Genomic DNA, 24,445 nt, shown 5'->3' on the forward strand with positions numbered 1-24,445 from the left:
GATGAATGCTCTGGAAAAATCACTTCTGATTAATGTTTAGTTTTAAAATATGCAAACTAAGAAATGATTTGCGGCAATTTTAAATGACAACTCTTCTTTTATCGTAAACTGAACTCATTAATAAGAAAAAATTAAATTAAAATGGTGAGGTACACCAGGGCTTGAACCATTCGATCTGCAGTCGAATACTCTACTACTGAGCTATACCTCAAGATGAAAATAGTTCAGTTTTTTTTAAGAACAAATCATTTGCTGAGAATTGAATCCTTCTTGATTTACTGGGAATTATCTCCCTTAACCGGTACAACTGAAAAATATTCCCCTGTAAAAATTCTTTTTATCTATAAGAAGGGAAGACTACTTTTAGGATCACTCAGACATATGAATTACCTTTGTGTGAAATTTGCAAAAGATAGGCTCAGCCATTTCGGAACCTATGAGGAAGGAACTCACGCATGTACGCACACACACACACACACACACATACAAAGTGACTTTTATATAATAGTATATATATATATATATATATATATATATATATATATATATATATATATATATATAACTACTTCATTTACTCACATAAATTAATATACAAAAGTATAAATTTATGCATAAACTTTCAGTATTTACTTCAACAGTGCTCAATACGTAGGTAGAGCTAAGAATATTCTGTGTAGCTTAATCGCTATATATATATATATATATACTCGGGTTTTTTTTATATTCAAAAGTAATGGACTAATGAATTCAACGAGGTTGTTAGATAGTGCTCAATAAAAAGAGCTGATAATACTTGTTTATTGTTATATAAACATGCTCACATCCCGCTGCTACAAACAGCCACTTGTTTCAATCAAACAACAGATATCATCAGGCAGCGACTTGACTGTTCAAAAGTTCAATGAATAATGGATTTTTATTTTAGGTAGGAACTCTTTAGAAGTTGGAGTTAAAAAACTTAAAACACAGGACTTTAATTAAATAAAAAAGTAAAAAGGGAGAGGCAATTTAAATAAAGTTAAAAGATTACAATGGGGAGAGAGTGATTGAGAAGAAAAAATGATGATGGACTGATGATCATCAAGGAATCCAACGGCCCTAAATGTGAAAGAACCAAAAAGATTATCTTAAATGAATTCCGTAGAATTAAATTAAAAGTGGATATTATATCAGATGTTAAAACTGTAAATTTTTTGGATGTGAACTTTGATTTAAGGAAAGGCATCTACCAACCATATAGGAAGGAAAACTCAAACCCAATTTATGTACACCCCCTATCAAATCACCCAAAATCTATCATTAGGCATATCCCCAAATCCATTAGTAAAAGAATCAGTGACAATTCTTCCAATCTTGAAACATTTAATAAACATAAATATTTCTATAACAGGGCCCTTAAGGATAGTGGATACAAAAACACCCAAATTGAGTTCATAGAACCAACACACCCAAACACAAATACAAATAGAAACCGTAAGAGAAAAATCCTGTGGTACAATCCCCCTTTTAATCTGAAACTTAAAACAAATCTAGGAATGAAATTCTTAAACTTAATTAAAAAGCACTTCCCTATTAATAACATACTACATAAAATTTTCAATAAAAATACAATAAAACTTAGTTATAGTTGTAATGAAAACCTTGAAAAAATAATTAAAAAACATAATAACAAAATATTAAACAAAAATAGCACACCCATTGCTACCGAAAGTTGTAACTGTAGAATTAAATCAAAATGCCCTCTTAAAGGAAATTGTCAAATTACTTCTGTAGTGTACCAAGCTACTATTTCTACTAAGGAAAATCCGAATGAAAAAAAATATTACATAGGAATGACAAATAACAATTTTAAAGAAAGATTTACCGGTCACAAGTGCTCTTTTGAAAATAATGAGTACAAAAATAGAACTTCCTTGTCTAAATATTACAATGAACTAGTAGAGCAAGGTTACTCCCCAATAGTAAATTGGAAAATTTTAAAGAAAGCGAAAACCTGTTCATCTTTAAACTCGCCTTGCTACCTATGTCTTTATGAGAAATTATTTATACTTACTTTTAGAGAAAGAGATAAATTATTAAATAAGAAGCACGAAAATTCAATTAATTGCAAACATTATAAAACCCATCTTTTAAGTAATTTAGTTTAGATATAAAATTTAAATAAATTAAAAATTGTCACTGATTTCTATAATTTATTAATATTCTATTAATATACTTTCTCCTCTCCTGATTTCATTCTTTACTTCTCCTATCTTATATACATGTGTGTCTATGTGTATATGTATGTGTCTATGTATTTATTTTATGACCGTGTGTACTTAGATCTATATATTTCTATATTATTTGGTATACCCTCCCATGTTTATTCAATCCATTTGTATGTTTCTATGTGTGTATGCATCTATCTGTACCCTTGCCAAATTATTTGTATTCTTATGTATTTCTATATATATAATTTATGTAAATTATACATATTTATGTGTGAGTATATATATGTGTGTGTGCGTTGTTGTGTATTAGTATATGATTGTGTGCATATATTTGTGTATTTTTTGTATGTATGTGTATACATAAGATTATATATATATATATATATATATATATATATATATATATATATATATATATATATATATATATGTGCTTATTAGTATGTCGGTTGGTTCTCTGTGAGTATATACATATGTATCTTATTATTTTTAATTAGGGTACTATCTACCTGTGCGTCGCTATTTTTGAGTATTTCGTTGATTTAATTACTTCTTTTGCCTGAATATATTTATAGGTAAGTGTACTTGTATCTGTGTTATTAGTAATCTGGTATTGAATGTATTATTTTGTGATTTAATATGACTTTATATCTATACTTAAATAGCTTAAACTTCCAACTTAATAGTATAGTTACACCTTTACTTATGTGCATGTATATGTATATATATATATATATGTATATATATATATATGTGTGTGTATGTGTGTGTATATTTGGGTATATATATGTGTGTGTGTGGTTATATATCTATATATATATATATATTTGTATTATATTCTTTTTATATACATAAATATTAGTAGTTTTTTATTTATAATTATTGGACCTATTTAATTTATTTAATCCCCTCTTATGGCTAAATATGTTATATTAAAAAGATAATAAATATTAATTTTATTCTGTTTTTATTATTATTATTATTATTATTATTATTATTATTATTATTATTATCATTACTATTATGTTTATTGTTATTAATAATAATTTTAATATTGTTTTATCATTATTTTTTTCTTTTATTCATATATTTATCTAATAAAAACGCGAAAACTTTAAACTTATATCATTTAGCATAAAGGGCCTAATTAATGGTAGACGTATGTTTGAATTGCGTTGATTTTACTCGTGGACGTATGTAAGAGGATAAATATGCTAGCAGAATACATTCACTGCCTTTTTTGACACGTTCATTTCTGACGCTTGGATTGTATCTTCTGTTTGTATTTGTAATAATATGCTTCATTACTGAATTGTATAATTGTTCATAAATTGGTTGACACGCAGATTTTTTCTTTTTCTTTTTCTTTTTCTATATACTGTCAAATTCTTACTTTCTCTCTTTCTCTATTTAACTAGATCTCATTATTCTTTCCTTTTCCTTCTAGTTCTTATTCTCTTTATTATAACCCTTTGTTTCTTTTTTCTTTTCTTCTCCGTATCATATATATATATATATATATATATATATATATATATATATATATGATGTGGAGGGGGGGGGAAGGGAGAAATGAAGTATGTATATATATATGTATGTATATATATATATATAGGAATAAAGTATGTATATATATATGTATGTATATATATATATATATATATGTATATATGTGTGTATATGTGTGTATATGTGTGTGTATGTGTATGTATGTGTATATATATATTTTCTCTCTTCTTTTTCTCTCTATTTTGTTTTCTCTATATTTTCTTTCTCTATTTCTGTCTCTATTCCTTTTTTCTTCTCAATCACTCTCTCCCCATTGTAATCTTTTAACTTTATTTAAATTGCCTCTCCCTTTTTACTTTTTTATTTAATTAAAGTCCTGTGTTTTAAGTTTTTTAACTCCAACTTCTAAAGAGTTCCTACCTAAAATAAAAATCCATTATTCATTGAACTTTTGAATAGTCAAGTCGCTGCCTGATGATATCTGTTGTTTGATTGAAACAAGTGGCTGTTTGTAGCAGCGGGATGTGAGCATGTTTATATAACAATAAACAAGTATTATCAGCTCTTTTTATTGAGCACTATCTAACAACCTCGTTGAATTCATTAGTCCATTACTTTTGAATATAAAAAAAACCCGAGTATCGTCGCTCCATTACTGTTGAGCACTATTATACGCTGGATTTGTTTTTACCTAAACATGGAGAAAATTAACTTCCAAACATCCCTGAAAAATATTCCTACCACCACGAATCGGAATTACCAGATGACCCTCCTTCTAAAAACTGAGGAGCTACTTAGGAGAATGAAGTGGAAAGCTTTTTTCTTCCTGAGAAATTCAAATGACAACAAGAATAAGGATTACCATGGTTTCAAAAATCGAGATTCGGCACCACATATCGACCAATTGGATGCTTTTGAAGCAGACATTATGGACCTTATTAGAGGCTTGTCTTTCCATGGGAAAAAGAATCATTTTCAAAAACAGTTGGATTTTACCATTAAGAAAATCAACACCTCGGATTACCTTTACGTTAAAGCAGATAAGACGCAAAATTTCTACAAACTAACTACACATGAATATAACAAGCTTATTAAAGAAAATATTACAAAAAATTACAAAAAATCAAATATAGATATTTGCAAAAAAATTGACAAGGATAGTAAAGAAATAACTGACAAACTTAAAATTAGTAATAGAGTGGGAATTTTACAAAAAAAACAGTCATATATTTTGCTTAAAGACCATAAGATAAATTTTGAAAATAAACCTACAACTAGGTTAATTAATCCTACGAAACCCGAAATAGGTAAATTAAGTAAAAATATACTAGAAAGAGTTAACTATCAAATTAAATCAACATATAAGCTAAATCTATGGATTAACACAGCGGATACCATTAAATGGTTTTCCAATATACATAATAAAAAGAATTGTACTTTCTTACAATTCGATATTGTGAATTACTATCCCTCCATATCTAAGGAACTATTCGAAGAGGTGATGGAGTTTGCTAAACTTCTGTCTGATATAAAAGACACTGAAATTGAAATTATACGGACATGTAGAAATACTACATTAATTAGTGGAAATGATCAGTGGTTGAAAAAAGATCAAAATGACCTGTTTGACATTTCCATGGGGTCTTTGGATTCGGCTGAAATGACAGACTTAGTAGGTCTATTCATACTATACAACTTAACCAAAGACATCAATGTCATGGATATAGGCTTGTATCGTGATGATGGACTGATGATCATCAAGGAATCCAACGGCCCTAAATGTGAAAGAACCAAAAAGATTATCTTAAATGAATTCCGTAGAATTAAATTAAAAGTGGATATTATATCAGATGTTAAAACTGTAAATTTTTTGGATGTGAACTTTGATTTAAGGAAAGGCATCTACCAACCATATAGGAAGGAAAACTCAAACCCAATTTATGTACACCCCCTATCAAATCACCCAAAATCTATCATTAGGCATATCCCCAAATCCATTAGTAAAAGAATCAGTGACAATTCTTCCAATCTTGAAACATTTAATAAACATAAATATTTCTATAACAGGGCCCTTAAGGATAGTGGATACAAAAACACCCAAATTGAGTTCATAGAACCAACACACCCAAACACAAATACAAATAGAAACCGTAAGAGAAAAATCCTGTGGTACAATCCCCCTTTTAATCTGAAACTTAAAACAAATCTAGGAATGAAATTCTTAAACTTAATTAAAAAGCACTTCCCTATTAATAACATACTACATAAAATTTTCAATAAAAATACAATAAAACTTAGTTATAGTTGTAATGAAAACCTTGAAAAAATAATTAAAAAACATAATAACAAAATATTAAACAAAAATAGCACACCCATTGCTACCGAAAGTTGTAACTGTAGAATTAAATCAAAATGCCCTCTTAAAGGAAATTGTCAAATTACTTCTGTAGTGTACCAAGCTACTATTTCTACTAAGGAAAATCCGAATGAAAAAAAATATTACATAGGAATGACAAATAACAATTTTAAAGAAAGATTTACCGGTCACAAGTGCTCTTTTGAAAATAATGAGTACAAAAATAGAACTTCCTTGTCTAAATATTACAATGAACTAGTAGAGCAAGGTTACTCCCCAATAGTAAATTGGAAAATTTTAAAGAAAGCGAAAACCTGTTCATCTTTAAACTCGCCTTGCTACCTATGTCTTTATGAGAAATTATTTATACTTACTTTTAGAGAAAGAGATAAATTATTAAATAAGAAGCACGAAAATTCAATTAATTGCAAACATTATAAAACCCATCTTTTAAGTAATTTAGTTTAGATATAAAATTTAAATAAATTAAAAATTGTCACTGATTTCTATAATTTATTAATATTCTATTAATATACTTTCTCCTCTCCTGATTTCATTCTTTACTTCTCCTATCTTATATACATGTGTGTCTATGTGTATATGTATGTGTCTATGTATTTATTTTATGACCGTGTGTACTTAGATCTATATATTTCTATATTATTTGGTATACCCTCCCATGTTTATTCAATCCATTTGTATGTTTCTATGTGTGTATGCATCTATCTGTACCCTTGCCAAATTATTTGTATTCTTATGTATTTCTATATATATAATTTATGTAAATTATACATATTTATGTGTGAGTATATATATGTGTGTGTGCGTTGTTGTGTATTAGTATATGATTGTGTCCATATATTTGTGTATTTTTTTTGTATGTATGTGTATACATAAGATTATATATATATATATATATATATATATATATATATATATATATATATATATATATATATATATATATATATATATATGCTTATTAGTATGTCGGTTGGTTCTCTGTGAGTATATACATATGTATCTTATTATTTTTAATTAGGGTACTATCTACCTGTGCGTCGCTATTTTTGAGTATTTCGTTGATTTAATTACTTCTTTTGCCTGAATATATTTATAGGTAAGTGTACTTGTATCTGTGTTATTAGTAATCTGGTATTGAATGTATTATTTTGTGATTTAATATGACTTTATATCTATACTTAAATAGCTTAAACTTCCAACTTAATAGTATAGTTACACCTTTACTTATGTGCATGTATATGTATATATATATATATATATGTATATATATATATGTGTGTGTATGTGTGTGTATATTTGGGTATATATATGTGTGTGTGTGGTTATATATCTATATATATATATATATATTTGTATTATATTCTTTTTATATACATAAATATTAGTAGTTTTTTATTTATAATTATTGGACCTATTTAATTTATTTAATCCCCTCTTATGGCTAAATATGTTATATTAAAAAGATAATAAATATTAATTTTATTCTGTTTTTATTATTATTATTATTATTATTATTATTATTATTATTATTATTATTATTATTATTATCATTACTATTATGTTTATTGTTATTAATAATAATTTTAATATTGTTTTATCATTATTTTTTTCTTTTATTCATATATTTATCTAATAAAAACGCGAAAACTTTAAACTTATATCATTTAGCATAAAGGGCCTAATTAATGGTAGACGTATGTTTGAATTGCGTTGATTTTACTCGTGGACGTATGTAAGAGGATAAATATGCTAGCAGAATACATTCACTGCCTTTTTTGACACGTTCATTTCTGACGCTTGGATTGTATCTTCTGTTTGTATTTGTAATAATATGCTTCATTACTGAATTGTATAATTGTTCATAAATTGGTTGACACGCAGATTTTTTCTTTTTCTTTTTCTTTTTCTATATACTGTCAAATTCTTACTTTCTCTCTTTCTCTATTTAACTAGATCTCATTATTCTTTCCTTTTCCTTCTAGTTCTTATTCTCTTTATTATAACCCTTTGTTTCTTTTTTCTTTTCTTCTCCGTATCATATATATATATATATATATATATATATATATATATATATATATATATGATGTGGAGGGGGGGGGAAGGGAGAAATGAAGTATGTATATATATATGTATGTATATATATATATATAGGAATAAAGTATGTATATATATATGTATGTATATATATATATATATATGTATATATGTGTGTATATGTGTGTATATGTGTGTGTATGTGTATGTATGTGTATATATATATTTTCTCTCTTCTTTTTCTCTCTATTTTGTTTTCTCTATATTTTCTTTCTCTATTTCTGTCTCTATTCCTTTTTTCTTCTCAATCACTCTCTCCCCATTGTAATCTTTTAACTTTATTTAAATTGCCTCTCCCTTTTTACTTTTTTATTTAATTAAAGTCCTGTGTTTTAAGTTTTTTAACTCCAACTTCTAAAGAGTTCCTACCTAAAATAAAAATCCATTATTCATTGAACTTTTGAATAGTCAAGTCGCTGCCTGATGATATCTGTTGTTTGATTGAAACAAGTGGCTGTTTGTAGCAGCGGGATGTGAGCATGTTTATATAACAATAAACAAGTATATATATATATATATATATATATATATATATATCTGTGGAAATATACTTCATTTCCTTATAATATATTCCAATCTTTATTTAAGAAGCTCAATTTAATTACAGAGCAATATAATGAATGAATGACAAAAGTCTATATTCCAAAATTCATGATGTTGACCGTCTTACAATTTATTCCTTTAATTCAGTTGACATTTACAATTCAAAATCATGTAATGTAAACATATTATAAGGTATTTACAGTTTCTCTTTCAATTTTCGAATTTTTAATCATGTCAAAACGCACTTTATCTCCTTTTGATGAATTGATTGTTGCTATTTCTTCTGATGAGTTAAGGGCAAAATAGATTCATTGATTGATATAATAATTAAGTGATTGATTTTGTGCTACGAAAGAATTGTAAATGTCAACTGAATTAAAGGAATAAATTGTAAGATGGTCAACATCATGAACTTTGGAATGTAAACTTTTGTCATTCATTCATTATATATATATATATATATATATATATATATATATATATATATATATATATATATATATATATATATTAGCAGTTCAGCCCGGTTTTTGCTTGGATCCTATGTACTGTTTATAACTTGCCCTACGTGTGAATATTCTTTATGTAAGATTTCAAATGTTTAGACTAAAAATTGTCTGAGTAATTTCGTAGAGACCGCAGAGGTAAATTTTTTAAAACTTTGACCCCAATTTTGACCCCTTAACATTTGGTTTCAAATCAAAATAAGTTTTACCCATGTCCAAGTTACCTACATCTAAAATTTTAAGTGTTCAGACCCAAAATTGGTGGAGAAATTTGGTAAAATCTGCAAAGGTCAACTCTTTCAACTTTGACCTTTTGGTAGCAAAATCCTTGCCCCAAAACTGATTAAAATGCTTGCCGCATGTCTGAATACCCGTTATGTATAAATTTAAAATGTGTAGACCCAAAATTGACTGAATAGTTTGCTAGACACAGCAAAGATCAAATTTTTTGAACATTGACCCCTTGGCAGCTCAAATTTTCGGCCCAAACAAATTAAAAAGCTTGCCCTATCTCTGAATACCTTTTATGTAAAATTTCAAATGTTTAGACCAGAAATTGACTGAGTAATTTGGTAGAGACCGCAGAGGTCAATTTTTTTTAAACTTTGACCTCAATTTTGACCCTTTATTTTTGGGGGCACAAATCAAATTAAAAAATTTGATCCATGTCCAAGTAACCTACATTTAAAATTTCAAGTGTTTAGACCCAAAATTGGCAGAGGAATTTGGTAGAGTTTTCAAAGGTCAAATCGTTGAACTTTGACCCCTTGACAGCCAAATTTCTGGCCGAAAGCCGATTAAAAAGGTTTTCTCAAATCTCGAGTCTGTAGATTGAAAATCGACAGAGTTATTTGGTAGGGAAATGTACACACACAGACACACACACACACACATTTGCACTATATATATATATATATATATATATATATATATATATATATATATATATATATATATATATATATATATATAAATATAACACGGAAATTACATAATTATCGACAATTATGTAATTTCCGTGTTATATTTTTATGTTATTGCTCTGTTTACCACATTGAGCTCTCATACCTGGATTTCCTCCTGGAATTATTCCATTATAACACTATATATATATATATATATATATATATATATATATATATATATATATATATATATATATATATATATATATATATGGTTTCAAAGACATATATACAGTTTTAAGCTTTTCAACCTTTAAAATTATATGAAAAGAAAATGTTAATCCTTCATAGGAAAACTCTTTTTTTTTATGCTCTCAACAGGTGACCGATATAATTAAGTATCGATTATATCCATAATATACTTATCGCATCCGTTGGTAATAATATTTTGGAAGCGATGTCCTTCTTTTTAGTTTGATTAAGAAATATTCTAATGTAATTTAGAGATGCGGAAATCTTGGTAGTTATAATAACTATTTTTTTTTTTTTATTCAGATGAGATGGCAGATTTTATTTTGTGTCTATTTACAAATGTTTTATCCCTGATACCGTAGCTGGTTATAATTGTACTATGTTTTTGGAATCGTCTTGTAAATTATTTTTCTTTGCTTTAACATTTAAACCATATGGATAATTTTTTTTTTTTTTTTTTTGCATTGCTCCCTTTTTTAATGAGTATATTTTTTTTATTTATTCATTTTTATTTATTAAATATTCAACTATTCATATAGATTTTAAATATTTTTACGTGCATAAAAGTTTATCCATGGGCACGTGTTTCTGGGTATCACTCGTCATCAGCATGGCTACAGTTTTGGCAAGGGACCGAGCTCACGACTACACAAGCACCATTGAGCCACAACAGATTTTAAGGCAGATATTGTTGAGTACTACAGAATTCTTGGTGCTTCTACACTATTGGGACGAAATTTCAGAAATCGTAAAGCTAAATTTCACATGAAAACAATGATATCTATGTATTCATGGTATTTTTAAGATAATTATATCCAAAAATTACGAAAATCGATAAGTTAGAAAATTATTTATTAAAGAAAATAAAAATAGAATTTGATGAAAACGGGAGAATTCGAAAAGGAGGTAATTTTCCGTTTTGATTTGAACAAGATGGCGGAAATTTTTCACCTGCTAACACGTATTAAAGTTTTTTTTTTTTAAACAATTCAGTCATATTCAGGTAATTTCGACTGCATAATTTGGAAGCTACCATTGTAACTTATTAGAATTGACAAAAAATTCAGTTGAAACCATTGGTTTTTATCTGAAAACTCCATTTATTGACTATAAAATCTCGTCCCAATTCTGTAGAAGTGCCAAATTCTTCTCTTTCTCTATACTTTTCTTCTTCTCAATTTGTCTAATAATCTTTGGTGGTGGGCGTTGCAATTATTCAAAGATTTTACTTACTTGATGTTCACACATTTTGGTAAAAGTGATGCCAATGAAGTTATAGCACTTCCAGTCAAACCTGTGTTCCAGAGACTGTGAATAAAAAGACAATGAATTGTGCACCAATTTGTAAAAGTAGCGAAAAATATATGTGTGTGTGTATATATGTGTGTATATATGTGTGTGTATATGTGTGTATATATGTGTGTATATATGCATCATAAAAGTTTATACCATTACTTTTACTTTTCTGCACATTTAAACATACATTAATGATCTTCCAAATCACATCCTTACATCATTCGTAGACATTTATGCTGATGACACTACCATCTATGGTAGCACATCTAAGACCGTAAATGACCAAGTTCTCTCTGATTCTCTCTCCTCTGATCTTGAGCATGTGGTACAATGGGGAAAGGAGTGACTGGTTACTTTTAATGCATCTAAAACCAAGCTTTTATCTTTACATCATCAACACTCTGATCCCCATCTGGCATCAATTGAAATGAATGGCTCTCGTCTTGGGGAGGCCTCATGTTTTGACAAGGTTCTGGGTTTGACTTTTACTCCTGATCTTAAGTGGAACACATACATTAAATCCGTTGCCAAGGCCGCTGGAAAAATGGTGGGATCCTTCTATCACTCCAGTAGATATCTCACTGCTGATGCAATTCTCTATCTATATAAGAGCCAGGTACGTCCAAGGATGGAATACTGTTGCCACATTTGGGCAGGAGGTGCTAGAAAGAACTTATCCTGTATTGCTAGAGTTCAAAATAGACTTCGTAGCCTCGTAGGGAATGTCCTTTTCTCTTCCCTGCAATCTCTTTCTCACAGAAGAAATGTTGCGAGTTTTTCTCTGCTTTATTGTTATTTTCATGGCAAGTGTTCAGCTGAGCTCCAATCTTTGGTCCCCCCTCACCAAACTTTCACAAGAAACACCCGTCTAACAGAAATCACTATCAATAATTTCCCCCACTCTTTATCTGTACCTAAACCTAAACGTAGATTCCATGAGCAAAGCTTCTTTATTAGAACTGCACGCCTGTAGAATTGTCTTCCCTTTTCCTGCTTTTCAGCTGACTACAATATGGTTGTCTTCAAGTCTAATGTAAACAAGTTTTTGATGGGCCATTCCATATAAGTTAACAAATTCAACAAATTTCCATTACTAACGATTACTATATTGTCCAATTTCTACTGTACACTCATTAACCCTTATCCTCGAGTGGCCTAAAGGCCTTGATAAGTGGTGATGCCCATGTAAAAAAAAAACATTCACAAGACGGCATTTCAAACCCAATTATACCCCCTTTCACGCTAGTAGAGGGCGCTACAATCAGCATATAAAAAGGGACTCAGAAGAAAAGTCTTCTCTCTTTTGTCTCGCCAGCACACGTACGCTACCCACACACATTTCACAGTATGTTAAACTTGTCTCTCAACTTTTGCACCCACACATCCATGCACGTCCTTTTCAGGCAATTATTGTACACATTGTAATTTTTGTCCACATTTTATAGATACTCTATCCAAGCAAACCCTATTGCTTTTATGATGAATAAAAATATTTTTTTATACATTATCTTTTCTATATTGTTCCTTTGTTTCATTTGTATATGTTTGTCATAGAACATGTTCAGAGGAGAGATGTTCCCCAAGCGTCTGTAAACTCTTTCAATTTAAAAGAAAAAATTTTTTTTCATTTAAAACTTAGAATTATAAACGATCTATTCTCGAATATTTATTTTCATGCAAAATCTTTTAAAAGAAATGTAGAGTAATAAACAGAGGGGTCTGTTTGCGTGTGGAATGCTACGAAGTAAATGAAATTAGAAATGAAATTAGAAAAGATATATATTATACGTTTATCTTAGAATCTATCAAGATAAGGGAAAACTCAATATAGAGAGCAATAAAAATGGAAAATAAGTGGTAGAAATAAAAATTGACTCAATTACAATCTTTATTAATTCATCAAAAATTCAAACAAAGAAAAGATTCTTAATCCATCTTCTTCTATATATATAAAAGCCAAACGTCTGTGTGTATGTATGTTTGTTTGTAACGCTAAAACTTTTGAAAGACGGAACCAAACTTGACAAATTTGGTATCATATCGAAGCCCCATCACCCGGATGACAAATATCGAAATTTCACGTCAAACGGACCACTAGAAGTTGGTCAACTGATCAGTTATCTTCGAGGGGGGCCCCCAAAAAACCTGTCATTATCTATATATATAAAAGACAAATGTTTGTTTGTAACGCTAAAACTTGAGATGAAAGATTCCTCTCCCCTAAGAATAAAACATATGTTCAATATCTGCTTTTGTTTTTTCATTGTTTATACGGTCCCGAGCAACGCCGGGTAGCCCTGCTAGTCTATAATATAAATCTCACCTGTCTGTTTAAATGTATGTATGTATGTATGTATGCCTAAAACTTTCGACAAAGGCGATAAGATTTTCACGAGATCAGTATCATTTTGAAGCTCGACCCTTCGTACGATAAATATTGAAAAATTGGCTAAATACATTAATTCCTTCACCCTTTACTGACCACCTTTCTACAGGGAGGGGTTGCTTTTTCCCTGATATTTTCGAAAGTCATCCCCTCTTTTCGATTGACTAGCCTTAATTTAAACCTTCGTCACTTCCTGTTTGGCGATGGGCGCAACGGCAAAGACATCACTTTTTTTTCACGTTCTTTTCCTCCTTCACGGTACAAGTTCGAGCCTGCCTGCCTACTTCCACTTTTATTTATTTATTTATTTATTTATTTATTTGCTCAACACACACCTCCAAACACCCGGGCAATAATGAGCATCCAGGCGAGTAAATTTTAGAGGATAAGTTATTTTCATCAGGGGATTAAAATCAGTAAAGAATGAATTTGAAAATATATAAAAACGTAATTATAGTAAATGCTTCATCCTATAGTTGAGCCATCACACAGCGAGGCGGGGGGGGCGACTTTGCTTGGTCATAAAATACGCTTAAATATGATATTTTAATTTGTCCAGATTTCGTATATATTTTTATAGTGCCTCAAAAGTTTTAAAAAAAAAAATATTTGAGTGCCATCAGCTAGAATCAAAACCAAAAACAAAACTGTAGCCTTCAAAGCTAGTGACGTTACCACTGTACCACTGATTAAAAATTAAAAATAAACTACAAATGTAAAAAATGTATAACGATGTTTTCAATTTTAACCCATTTTTGACTTCTTGAAAACTATTTTAACGGCTAAAGACCCATGAAAGAGCGGTCTATAATGAATCCAATCAGTTGAAGCCCCTAGTGCCACTCTGCAACCTTTAGTTTCGGAGAGATAGAGTTTGAAAATATGGAGACAGACAAACAAAAACAGACACAGAGCCTTTTATATATTAGACTTGCAGAGTGGGGGTTGGTTTTGCCTAGTTGTAAAATATGCTTAAATATTATATTTTAATTTGTTCCGATTTCGTATATATTATTATAGAGTTGTGATTTCAAAAGTTCAAAACAAAGTATTTGGGTGCCATCAGCTAGAATCAAAACCGAAACCGAAACTGTAGCATTCAAAGCTGATGACGTTACCACTGTATCAATGTGACATGCATATGAACTAATTAAAAATTAAGCTAACACGAATGTACAAAATGTGTAATGATTTTTTCAATTTTGCCCCATTTTTGACTTCTTAAAAACTATTTAAACCAGCTAAAGATAAAAAAGTACAGTCCTTAAAAAATCCAATTATTTGAGGCCCCTAGCGCTGCTCTGCGATTTTTAGTTTCAGAGAAGATAGAGTTTGAAAATATGGAGACAGGCAGACAGAGAGACAGACATATAGACTTTTATACATTATATTTTACCAGTAAATGCTTGATCTTTTATTTGAACCATCATACATTATATTTGACCAATAAATGCTTGATTCTATATTTGATCCATCATACATTATATTTTACCAGTAAATGCTTGATCTTTTATTTGAACCATCATACATTATATTTGACCAATAAATGCTTGATTCTATATTTGATCCATCATACATTATATTTTACCAGTAAATGCTTGATCTTTTATTTGAACCATCATACATTATATTTGACCAATAAATGCTTGATTCTATATTTGATCCATCATACATTATATTTTACCAGTAAATGCTTGATCTTTTATTTGAACCATCATACATTATATTTGACCAATAAATGCTTGATTCTATATTTGATCCATCATACATTATATTTTACCAGTAAATGCTTGATCTTTTATTTGAACCATCATACATTATATTTGACCAATAAATGCTTGATTCTATATTTGATCCATCATACATTATATTTTACCAGTAAATGCTTGATCTTTTATTTGAACCATCATACATTATATTTGACCAACAAATGCTTGATTCTATATTTGATCCATCATACATTATATTTTACCAGTGAATACTTGATCTTTTATTTGAATCATCATACATTATATTTTACCAGTAAATACTTGATCTTTTATTTGAATCATCATACATTATATTTGACCAATAAATGCTTGATTCTATATTTGAGTCATCATACATTATATTTCACAACTCAGTTTAAGGTTTTCAGAAGCTTGTAAATCAGTTCCTATCATTTTCAATGTTTTAAATATTGTATCCAGAGATTAGCTAGTGGTTATTTTAATTAAGGCTGGCTTAGCAAGTGCTTTGAGAATAACAGAACATGTGACAGGCGAAAGGTTAACAGAGGTCAACTCGTTGAACTCAAGGTAAATACTGGTTCAGTGTGGTAAAATCTTATCTAGCTGATAGTACATCATATGAGCCCAAAAAAGAATGATAGAGATTCGTCAGTCTGGGTTGGAAGGTTCACATGACAAAATATGCTAAGAAATGACTTCATGCAAAATCCTTAGAATCTGAAGCCTCAGCCTTTCTTTTTCCTGCTGCTATCCGAATTGAGACAACACCATTAAGTGATCCTTTTATAAATTCAGGTTCGAATTCAATATATTTCTTTCAGTTTGTTGTGAAAACTTTTAATTTCAGAGACAATCAAAGATGGAGGGGAGTCATCATTCATCAGAGAATCAACAGGAACTATCAGCATCTTGACATGAAGAAAACTATGGTATGATTTAATTGAACTTTTTGTAACAAATAGACTTTCAAGCTCCCCTTGGAGTTGGAGAGAGTGAAACAAATGGAGAAAGCTGAAGGTAGATTTTTCATGGTGACAAACCTGCTAGGTTACCTATAAAGGCGCCCTATCACATATGCTGGACACTCTTCTCTATGAATAAATATATAAAAAGAGGATGATATGAATGAAACCTTTTCCAAATGCTATTAGTGTCATTTGAGTGCACTTGTTAGTGAAGAGTGCGTTTGGGTGGAGGAGTTTAAATGGCGCTCTAAAAGTTGTGAGGGGGTGACCGAAAAGTGGAAGTTCATGAAACCATGTGATTCCCGATTAATGAGGGAGGGTTTCAATCTCTTTGTGGTTGACATTTGAAGTGAGACGACACAAAATATCGCCATTCCCAGACCTCCAGAAAAAAAAAAAGGGGCGGGCGTTTGTATACAATGTAACTAAGTGTAACAAGACAGGCGATTTGTTACTTTTAAAATTATTAAAACAAAGTTTTTCTTTTTCTCCCATCACAAACATATACATCCTTGTTTCATAGACAACAAAACAGACTATGGCAACACCTCTAAGAGCATTGGTGATCAATCTTTCACTCACTCTATCTCCCTCTCTTCTTATCACACATAAGACATCAATATGTCGTTTTAAATAAATCTTATTTAAAAAAGGATTTGTAGCAGCAGACAAAGTGGTAGCCTGGCTTATAATGATGGTGATGATAGCAACAATAGAAACTAATTATGTTGGTGACAAGCAGATCAATACACATGCATTTATCATCAACCTGGCTTCACAACGAAGCGTTGGTGTATAATAGTTTATATATCCCTAAGATAAGGCATGACATATTCTTCTGTGGAATCTGAACCTCAATCACATTTTCTTTTTTTTTTTTTTTTAATTACATTTCCACCCCAAACATGGCACATTGTCACTTTGATGTAGGGGGCTACTATCAGGGACCTAAGTTGCAGGGGTACTATGTAGGGAGTTTAGCAGCAAAATGTCAGTTCACATTACACTTGAACTTCTGCATGTCAGTACAGTTCGGGAAGCAGGAAATCGGAAGAGAATTCCAAAGTCCTGCAGTTCTGGGCAAGAAGCTATTGGAGTAAAAGGCTTTCTTACATCTAGGGATCTCAACTGTGTAGGGGTGGGACTTCGCTGCTTGTCGGGTTTGTCGGGGATATTTTCGTCGAGAGGGTACAAGGGCTTGTAGTTCGTCAGAGCATCCACCATTAAAATACTTGTAAAACAGACAGAGGGATGCTGTTGTCCAGGAGCAAGAGACTAGTAGCAGATGCACCAGCCCAAATGTGACAGCGGTATTCCATACATGGGCGAATGGTGGCTTTGTAGAGGTACAGGATACTTTCAGGCGTAAGTAATTTTCTAGCATGATAGAGGCAGCCCACCTTCTTAGCAGCAGCCTTGGCAGTGTTCTCGATGTATCTATTCCAACTTATGTTTCCTATGAACGTTAAGCCAAGGAACTTAAACGAAGTGCTTTCAGGTAAAGTATCTTTAGCCATAGCTATTGATGGTTGGTAAGGTTTTATGTAATTATTAAAGGAAACAAGCTTTGTCTTGGCAGCGTTGAATGTTACCATCCATTTATGACTCCATTCCACTACAGACTGAAGGTCTTCCTCTAGGGTTTCTGCCATTACCTTAGATATATGCTCATTAGTTTTCCCCACGTGCCTGCTATAGAGCATGGTATCGTGGCCATTATATACCAAACGCCAAGACAATTTTATCAGGTAAGTCATTTATGAATATCAGAAATAATAAAGGCCCAAGGATCGATTCTTAAGGTACACCCACATTTATATCAAATTTTTTGGACATATGCCCATCGAGGATAACCTGGATTCTTCTCTCATTTAAGAAGGATCTAATTATGCTAAGAATTCGTCCAGTAATACCATAGGATTTTATTTTTATGAGAAGACCATCGTGCCATACCCTGTCAAAAGTCTTAGATATATCTAGGGCTACTGCCCTCCCCTCCTCTGCTTTATCCAGCGCTTGGTATAAATGTTCAGAGATTACAGTTAGAATATTTGCAGTACAACGGGCTTGCCTAAATCCATGTGGGTGGTCAGACAGAAGTTTTCAATAGAAAAATACATAAAGATGTTTTACATTGCTTACTTGAGAGTGTGGAGTTTCTTCATCCAAGGCCAACACTGTTGAAAGATAGTCAGGTATTCCTCTGTCATCTTCCAACCTATCAATAATAATAATAATAATAAAAGTCAAGAAAATTGAAACAATATAATTGTAAGTTAACCCTCACCTACTCACCCACCTTTCCAAAAAGAAAAAATTAACCGAAAAATCACCAAATAATCGAGGACAATCGAGGATGGAAAGATCGCGGAAAGAGAACACTAGTCAAACCTCCACTGGATGAGTGCAAAGAGAACTGGGACTTTGGGGAGGCTTATTGCCACCCAAATGCCAGTAAAGACCAATGAGTGCTACCAATGAAAAATCAATGGTAGACGGCTGTTATGATAACGCAAATTAATTTGCAAAATTTATAAAAAGAGGTGAGGAGTACTGGAAATCTGGGGATTCTTTTTGTCACTCAGACTTCAGAGAACACCGCAGGTTTTTTCTCAAAGAGAAATCTTTGATGATGGCCTGTGTAAAAACTCCTAGTTGTTAATATTATTGTTGTTGTTGTTGTTGTTGTTGTTGTTGTTGTTGATGATGATGATGATGATGATGATGATGATGATGATGATGATGATGATGATGATCTCGACCAAAAAACCAGGAAACACATGACCATGCATAATGCACTACACCCAAAGGATGATATTGACAGAATCTACGTGAAAAGGAAAGACGGTGGGAGAGGACTGATCTGTATAGAAGACTGTGTGAAGGACACGACAAAAGAACTAAAAAAATACATAATGCAAAACACTGAAAGGATAATTATGGCAGCGAGAGGCACTGAAAAAAACAACAAAACAGAAAACAGAGAGACAAACGACAAAACGAGAAAAGAGAAATGGGAAGAGAAACAACTCCACGGAAGATTCATAAGAATGACAAAAGATGAGAATAACGAAAACATCTGGACATGGATGCGAAAAGGACATATAAACCGAGAAACTGAATCTCTAATAACTGCAGCATAAGATAACTCGATAAGAACCAACCATATCAAAGCAAGGATCGATAAAACACAAGAAAACAGCAAATGCAGATTCTGTGGACAAAGAGACGAAACAATAAACCATATAGTAAGTGAATGCAGCAAACTGGCCCAAAAGGAATACAAAAACAGGCATGACCAAGTGGGGAGGGTAGTGGACTGGGAATTGTGCAAACGACTGCATTTCGAGCGTACAGACAAATGGTACAAGCATAAACCTGCAACAGCACTCCAAAATGAGAACCACAAAATCCTATGGGACATGGACATACAGACGGACAACCCCATCCAAGCAAGAAGACCAGATGTCGTAATAATTAACAAGAAAGAAAAATCCTGTCAAATCGTAGACTTTGCTGTCCCAGCTGACCACAGGGTGAGTATGAAAGAAAAGGAGAAATGAAGCAAATACACAGAGCTAGCCAGAGAGTTAAAAGGGATTTGGATGATGAAGAAAATCAAAATAGTACCGATAATAGTAGGAGCACTAGGAACAATTCCGAAAAACTTTGAAAAAAGAATGTCAGAAATTGGAATCAGAGGAATAACTGCAAAAGTACAACGACTAACGATAATGAAAACGACAGAAATATTAAGGAAAACCCTTGAATGCGGAGAATAATACAAGAAGACAATATAACGAATAAGCGTTACAGGGAATGAAGAACACCAAAGCTACATATCTACAAGTTCTACACCCCCATCATGCACCCCCCCATTGTTTCATCACCACTCCCCCCAATAAAAAAGTGATACCAAAGAGCCGAGAAGGATCAAAAAGGACTGAACAACCGAGGAGAGAACGCTAGCCAGACCTTGGCTGGACAAGCGCAAAGAGAACTGGGACCTTGGGGAGGCTGAGTACCACTCAAATTCCAGTATAAACCAATGGCCACTGCCAGCGAGAAATCAATGGTAAGAGGCTGTTACGATGATGCAAATTCGTTTGCAAATGCTATCGAAGGAGATGGAGAGAGCTGGACGTCTGGGGAGACTTGTTGTCACTCAGCTTCCAGAGAACACCACAGGTTTCCAATTAGATCGTTTGTTGACTTGTGTGAAAGATCCATGTGAGCCAATAATAATAATAATAATAATAACAATAACAATAATAATAATAACAACAATAATAATAATAATAATAATAAAGCCAATTTTATCAAAATGTAAATGGTGAAAGGAACAAAAACAAAATTCTAGTGGAGCAAAATATGAAAAGAGCGACAATAGAAATGCTAAATGGCTGAATGACATGAAAGTCAGCAAATTAAAAAAAAAAGGGGGACAGAAAACTAAATCCATGAGGAAACATTCAAGACAACCATCAGAAACATGGCAAACTAGAGAGCACCAGGTCACAATGGAATACATGCATTCTAGTCCAAAAATTCATGGCACTGCATGAAAGGCTAATTCAATGCTTGAAAAGATGCATCCATGAAGCAGATGTGCCAGAATGTATCACCAAAAGCAGAAGCACGCTGATACAAAATGACACTGAAAAGAGAACTGTGCCCAGAAACTATAAGCCCATAACCTCCTTACCATGTGGAAAATATTAACAGTACAACTGAAAGAACAAATTTATCATTTTCGTAATTAACATGGATTACTTTCTGAGGAACAGAAAAGATGGTGAAAAAAAGAAAGAGGAATACATGATTTACTATTATATATGGACCAAAAAATCCTGAAGAATTATAAGAAAAAGTCCACCTTCTTAGGTTTTACTTTCTCCTTTTGATAAGGGGTTGGTTTATAGGCAATTTCTTGCGGCGTTCTTACTGATAAACCCGACAACATCCTGAAGAAGTAGAAAAATAGATACGATATGAATCGATTACAAGAAAGCATGACAGGATCCTTCAAGCTTAAGAATGTACTAAATGCCAGATAAATAAAGTTTATAATAAAGTTATGAAAGAAATGTTTCTTATTTGAAAAGTACGTTTCAAGTATTTAAAGTAGCCAAGTTTGCAAAGTGATACCAACAAAGCCAACTCACAATTATACAAATGTATTTAGCTGTTTTTCTAACTTCGTATCAGTCGTATGCAAAATTTTCAATCTTGCATTTGTTGGTTCATGACATTCAAAATGCTGGCAACAGCTGCAGAAGAAGATCCCTAGAAAGAAATATCCAAGAACTGAGATTTCTTACCTCGGATATAAATTTCTGTTATTGTTTCCGGTTTTTCTTTAATTTCCATTTCAACTTGAATCCGGGGTTTTAAATACTCTCTCGTATTAATAAGGACATATGTCTTTGGAACGGGCTCTTTATTTTCTTAATTCATAAAAAAGAAAAAGGAAAGGATTGAAGAATTAAGAGAAAAATGCAATGAAAACATTTTTTTAAAAAATCAATTATTTTCCCGTGTACATGAACGCACGCCTAAGTGCGTTTACTGCACAGACTATGATCGTTCATTTGTTGTGCCGGTCCAAAGCCATTGTTTATTTCCGACTTTGTCCATTAGGTGACCTCAGTGAGTGCTGCAACATAAAAGTTCGCCCTTCAAATAAAATCACAACTCCAGAAGCAACAAAATGTTATTCTTTTGAAAGTTACCATGATGCTCGTTTCTTCTTTTGAACAATAGAGTTGCAAATGAGAAATTTTAGCCTGACCAAATCAAAACACAAACTCAATAACTTAAAACTCACCAGCTCATCTCTTTCTGAGAGGTGATGTTTATCTCCCTCATATGGTGCCCCATCTTGATTCATTGGTAGAGGTGCCATAAGTGATTAGCAATAAACTAATCTTTTATCAAAATGTGAGAAGACAAAATCTGGGGGGAGGGTGGACCTCCTAGAACTGCACAGACCCATGTGTCAGTTAATAGAGAACAAGTCACCTCATCAAGAATGGTCTTCATTCTGGTGGCTTTAGGATTGAGGGAAAAATCCACTTGTCTGTGAGAGATTCAGAACACTAACAGACTGTGAAATGCCCAGACGCCCAACTCTGACTGACCTGCTCAACTTATCTGCTCGAATATATGTAGATATCACCTGGACCACCTCAGAAAGACCAATATGATAATAGTTAGTCAGCATCTACTTGGAAAGGCCAATCTGCTGCCAATCTATGAACATAAAAACTGCTTTTTAGGCATCCCTGTATCTAGACAATCATTAGATTTGGATGAACCTGAGTAAGTCATAACCATAGCAGGGAACCTCAAATCTGCAGCAACATTAATTCTTCTGAGGCTTCATAAAGAGGTACTTACTTTTCCCAAAACCAAAAAATATTTCCCATATCATAGGTGATTTCTTTTTTCTTAGCTAAATATTTCTCATTTGCAGCAAGCTTGCGTTTTACATTGATGCATTCCAAAAATCATGCCATTGAAACGTTGATAACTCAAAAACCATTAATCTGATTAGGCTGAAATTTTGCATTGGAAGTTGAAATTCTGTCAAAATTCTGCCTTAATCAAACTTCTTAGTGTCATATAAGATGCAGAACTTCATTTATACCAGTATATACCAGTTAATGGGTCTCTATGAACAGAACCAGAATTACTGTTGAAAGTGTGACTTTCACCTTTTTGGTAACTTCAACCTTTGACCTAGACATCTCAAAATTAAATCAGTTTTAAGTTAGATCTGGACCTCTATTTTGACCAAGTTTGGTGACGATTGGTCAAGCGATGTGGATGCTCGGCTGTACACAAACAAATAAACTCAACTGGAAACATATAACTCTGTTTTGGTGGAGGTCAAAATAATAAGCACACTGTTATCAAATATATTTGTGATTGTAAGATACAAATATGAAGAAATAATTGGATGAAAACGATTCTATTTAGGACGTTTCTGAATTTTTGAGATGAGGATTAGTAGTCCGATGAATCCAAATAATAAGACTCTACTTAGATCAACAATAATTATGCCATTTATAACTAAACCATTTAATTTATTTTCTGAAAAGAAATTACTTTGAAATGAGGTCTGCTAACTGAACTCAGTAAACGTCCATTAAATTTTCCTTTGTTATCGTCTGGTGAAAGCGCAGAGGCAGATAACTTTGCTTCAAAATGTCTTTTGGATAAGAGAGATAACTTTATGGGCAAAATTATTTGCCTTTAAAATATAAAAATATTAGGTGGTGCGTAGTTAATAATACACACAATGACTGAGTATTTAATTTATTGACTTTAATATTGTGAAAAATTAAATATTTTACTGAAATATATGTAAGACGTATAATGGTATTCCTTCACAAAAAGGATTTCTTTGGACAGGGTCGTATTATACACAGCAGAAGTTGCATGGTATAGCGGTTACAGTTATGGACTGTGGGTTCAGTTTGTTGGGTTTTAATTCTACCAAGGCTACTGCAGCACTTTCATTGAATGAATGTGTGTCCATCAGAACAATGAAAACCCTTTGATCACTGCTGGGAGTTTGTTTAAGTGAAGCTGATTTGTACAAAGCCAGCCTCCCTCATCCCAATTAGTCTGATTTGACAGAACAGGATTGACACAACTG

The 24,445-nt window shown here is 31.7% G+C and overlaps 1 protein-coding gene across 4 annotated transcripts in view; it reads right to left on the reverse strand.

Annotated features, from left to right (window-relative positions):
• The window catches only part of LOC145242375 (leucine-rich repeat-containing protein 71-like), a 124,076-nt gene that overhangs the window by 64,173 nt on the left and 35,458 nt on the right, over positions 1-24,445 (reverse strand). For 3 of the 4 annotated variants that reach the window (XR_013862721.1, XM_080105379.1, XM_080105377.1), the window contains 3 exons: positions 22,104-22,229; positions 18,925-19,000; positions 11,639-11,713 (listed from right to left, as the gene is read on the reverse strand). Coding sequence is in view for 3 of the 4 variants with exons in the window: in XM_080105379.1 (XP_079961505.1) it covers positions 11,639-11,713; positions 18,925-19,000; positions 22,104-22,229 (277 nt within the window). In the remaining variant the exon portion in view is untranslated. The remainder of the gene's footprint in view (positions 1-11,638; positions 11,714-18,924; positions 19,001-22,103; positions 22,230-24,445) is intronic. The other variant, XM_080105378.1, reaches the window with a different exon arrangement.

Source organism: Euprymna scolopes, chromosome 21 (assembly GCF_053919585.1).
Source record: "Euprymna scolopes isolate OS-2025 chromosome 21, ASM5391958v1, whole genome shotgun sequence".
NCBI lineage: Eukaryota > Metazoa > Mollusca > Cephalopoda > Sepiida > Sepiolidae > Euprymna > Euprymna scolopes.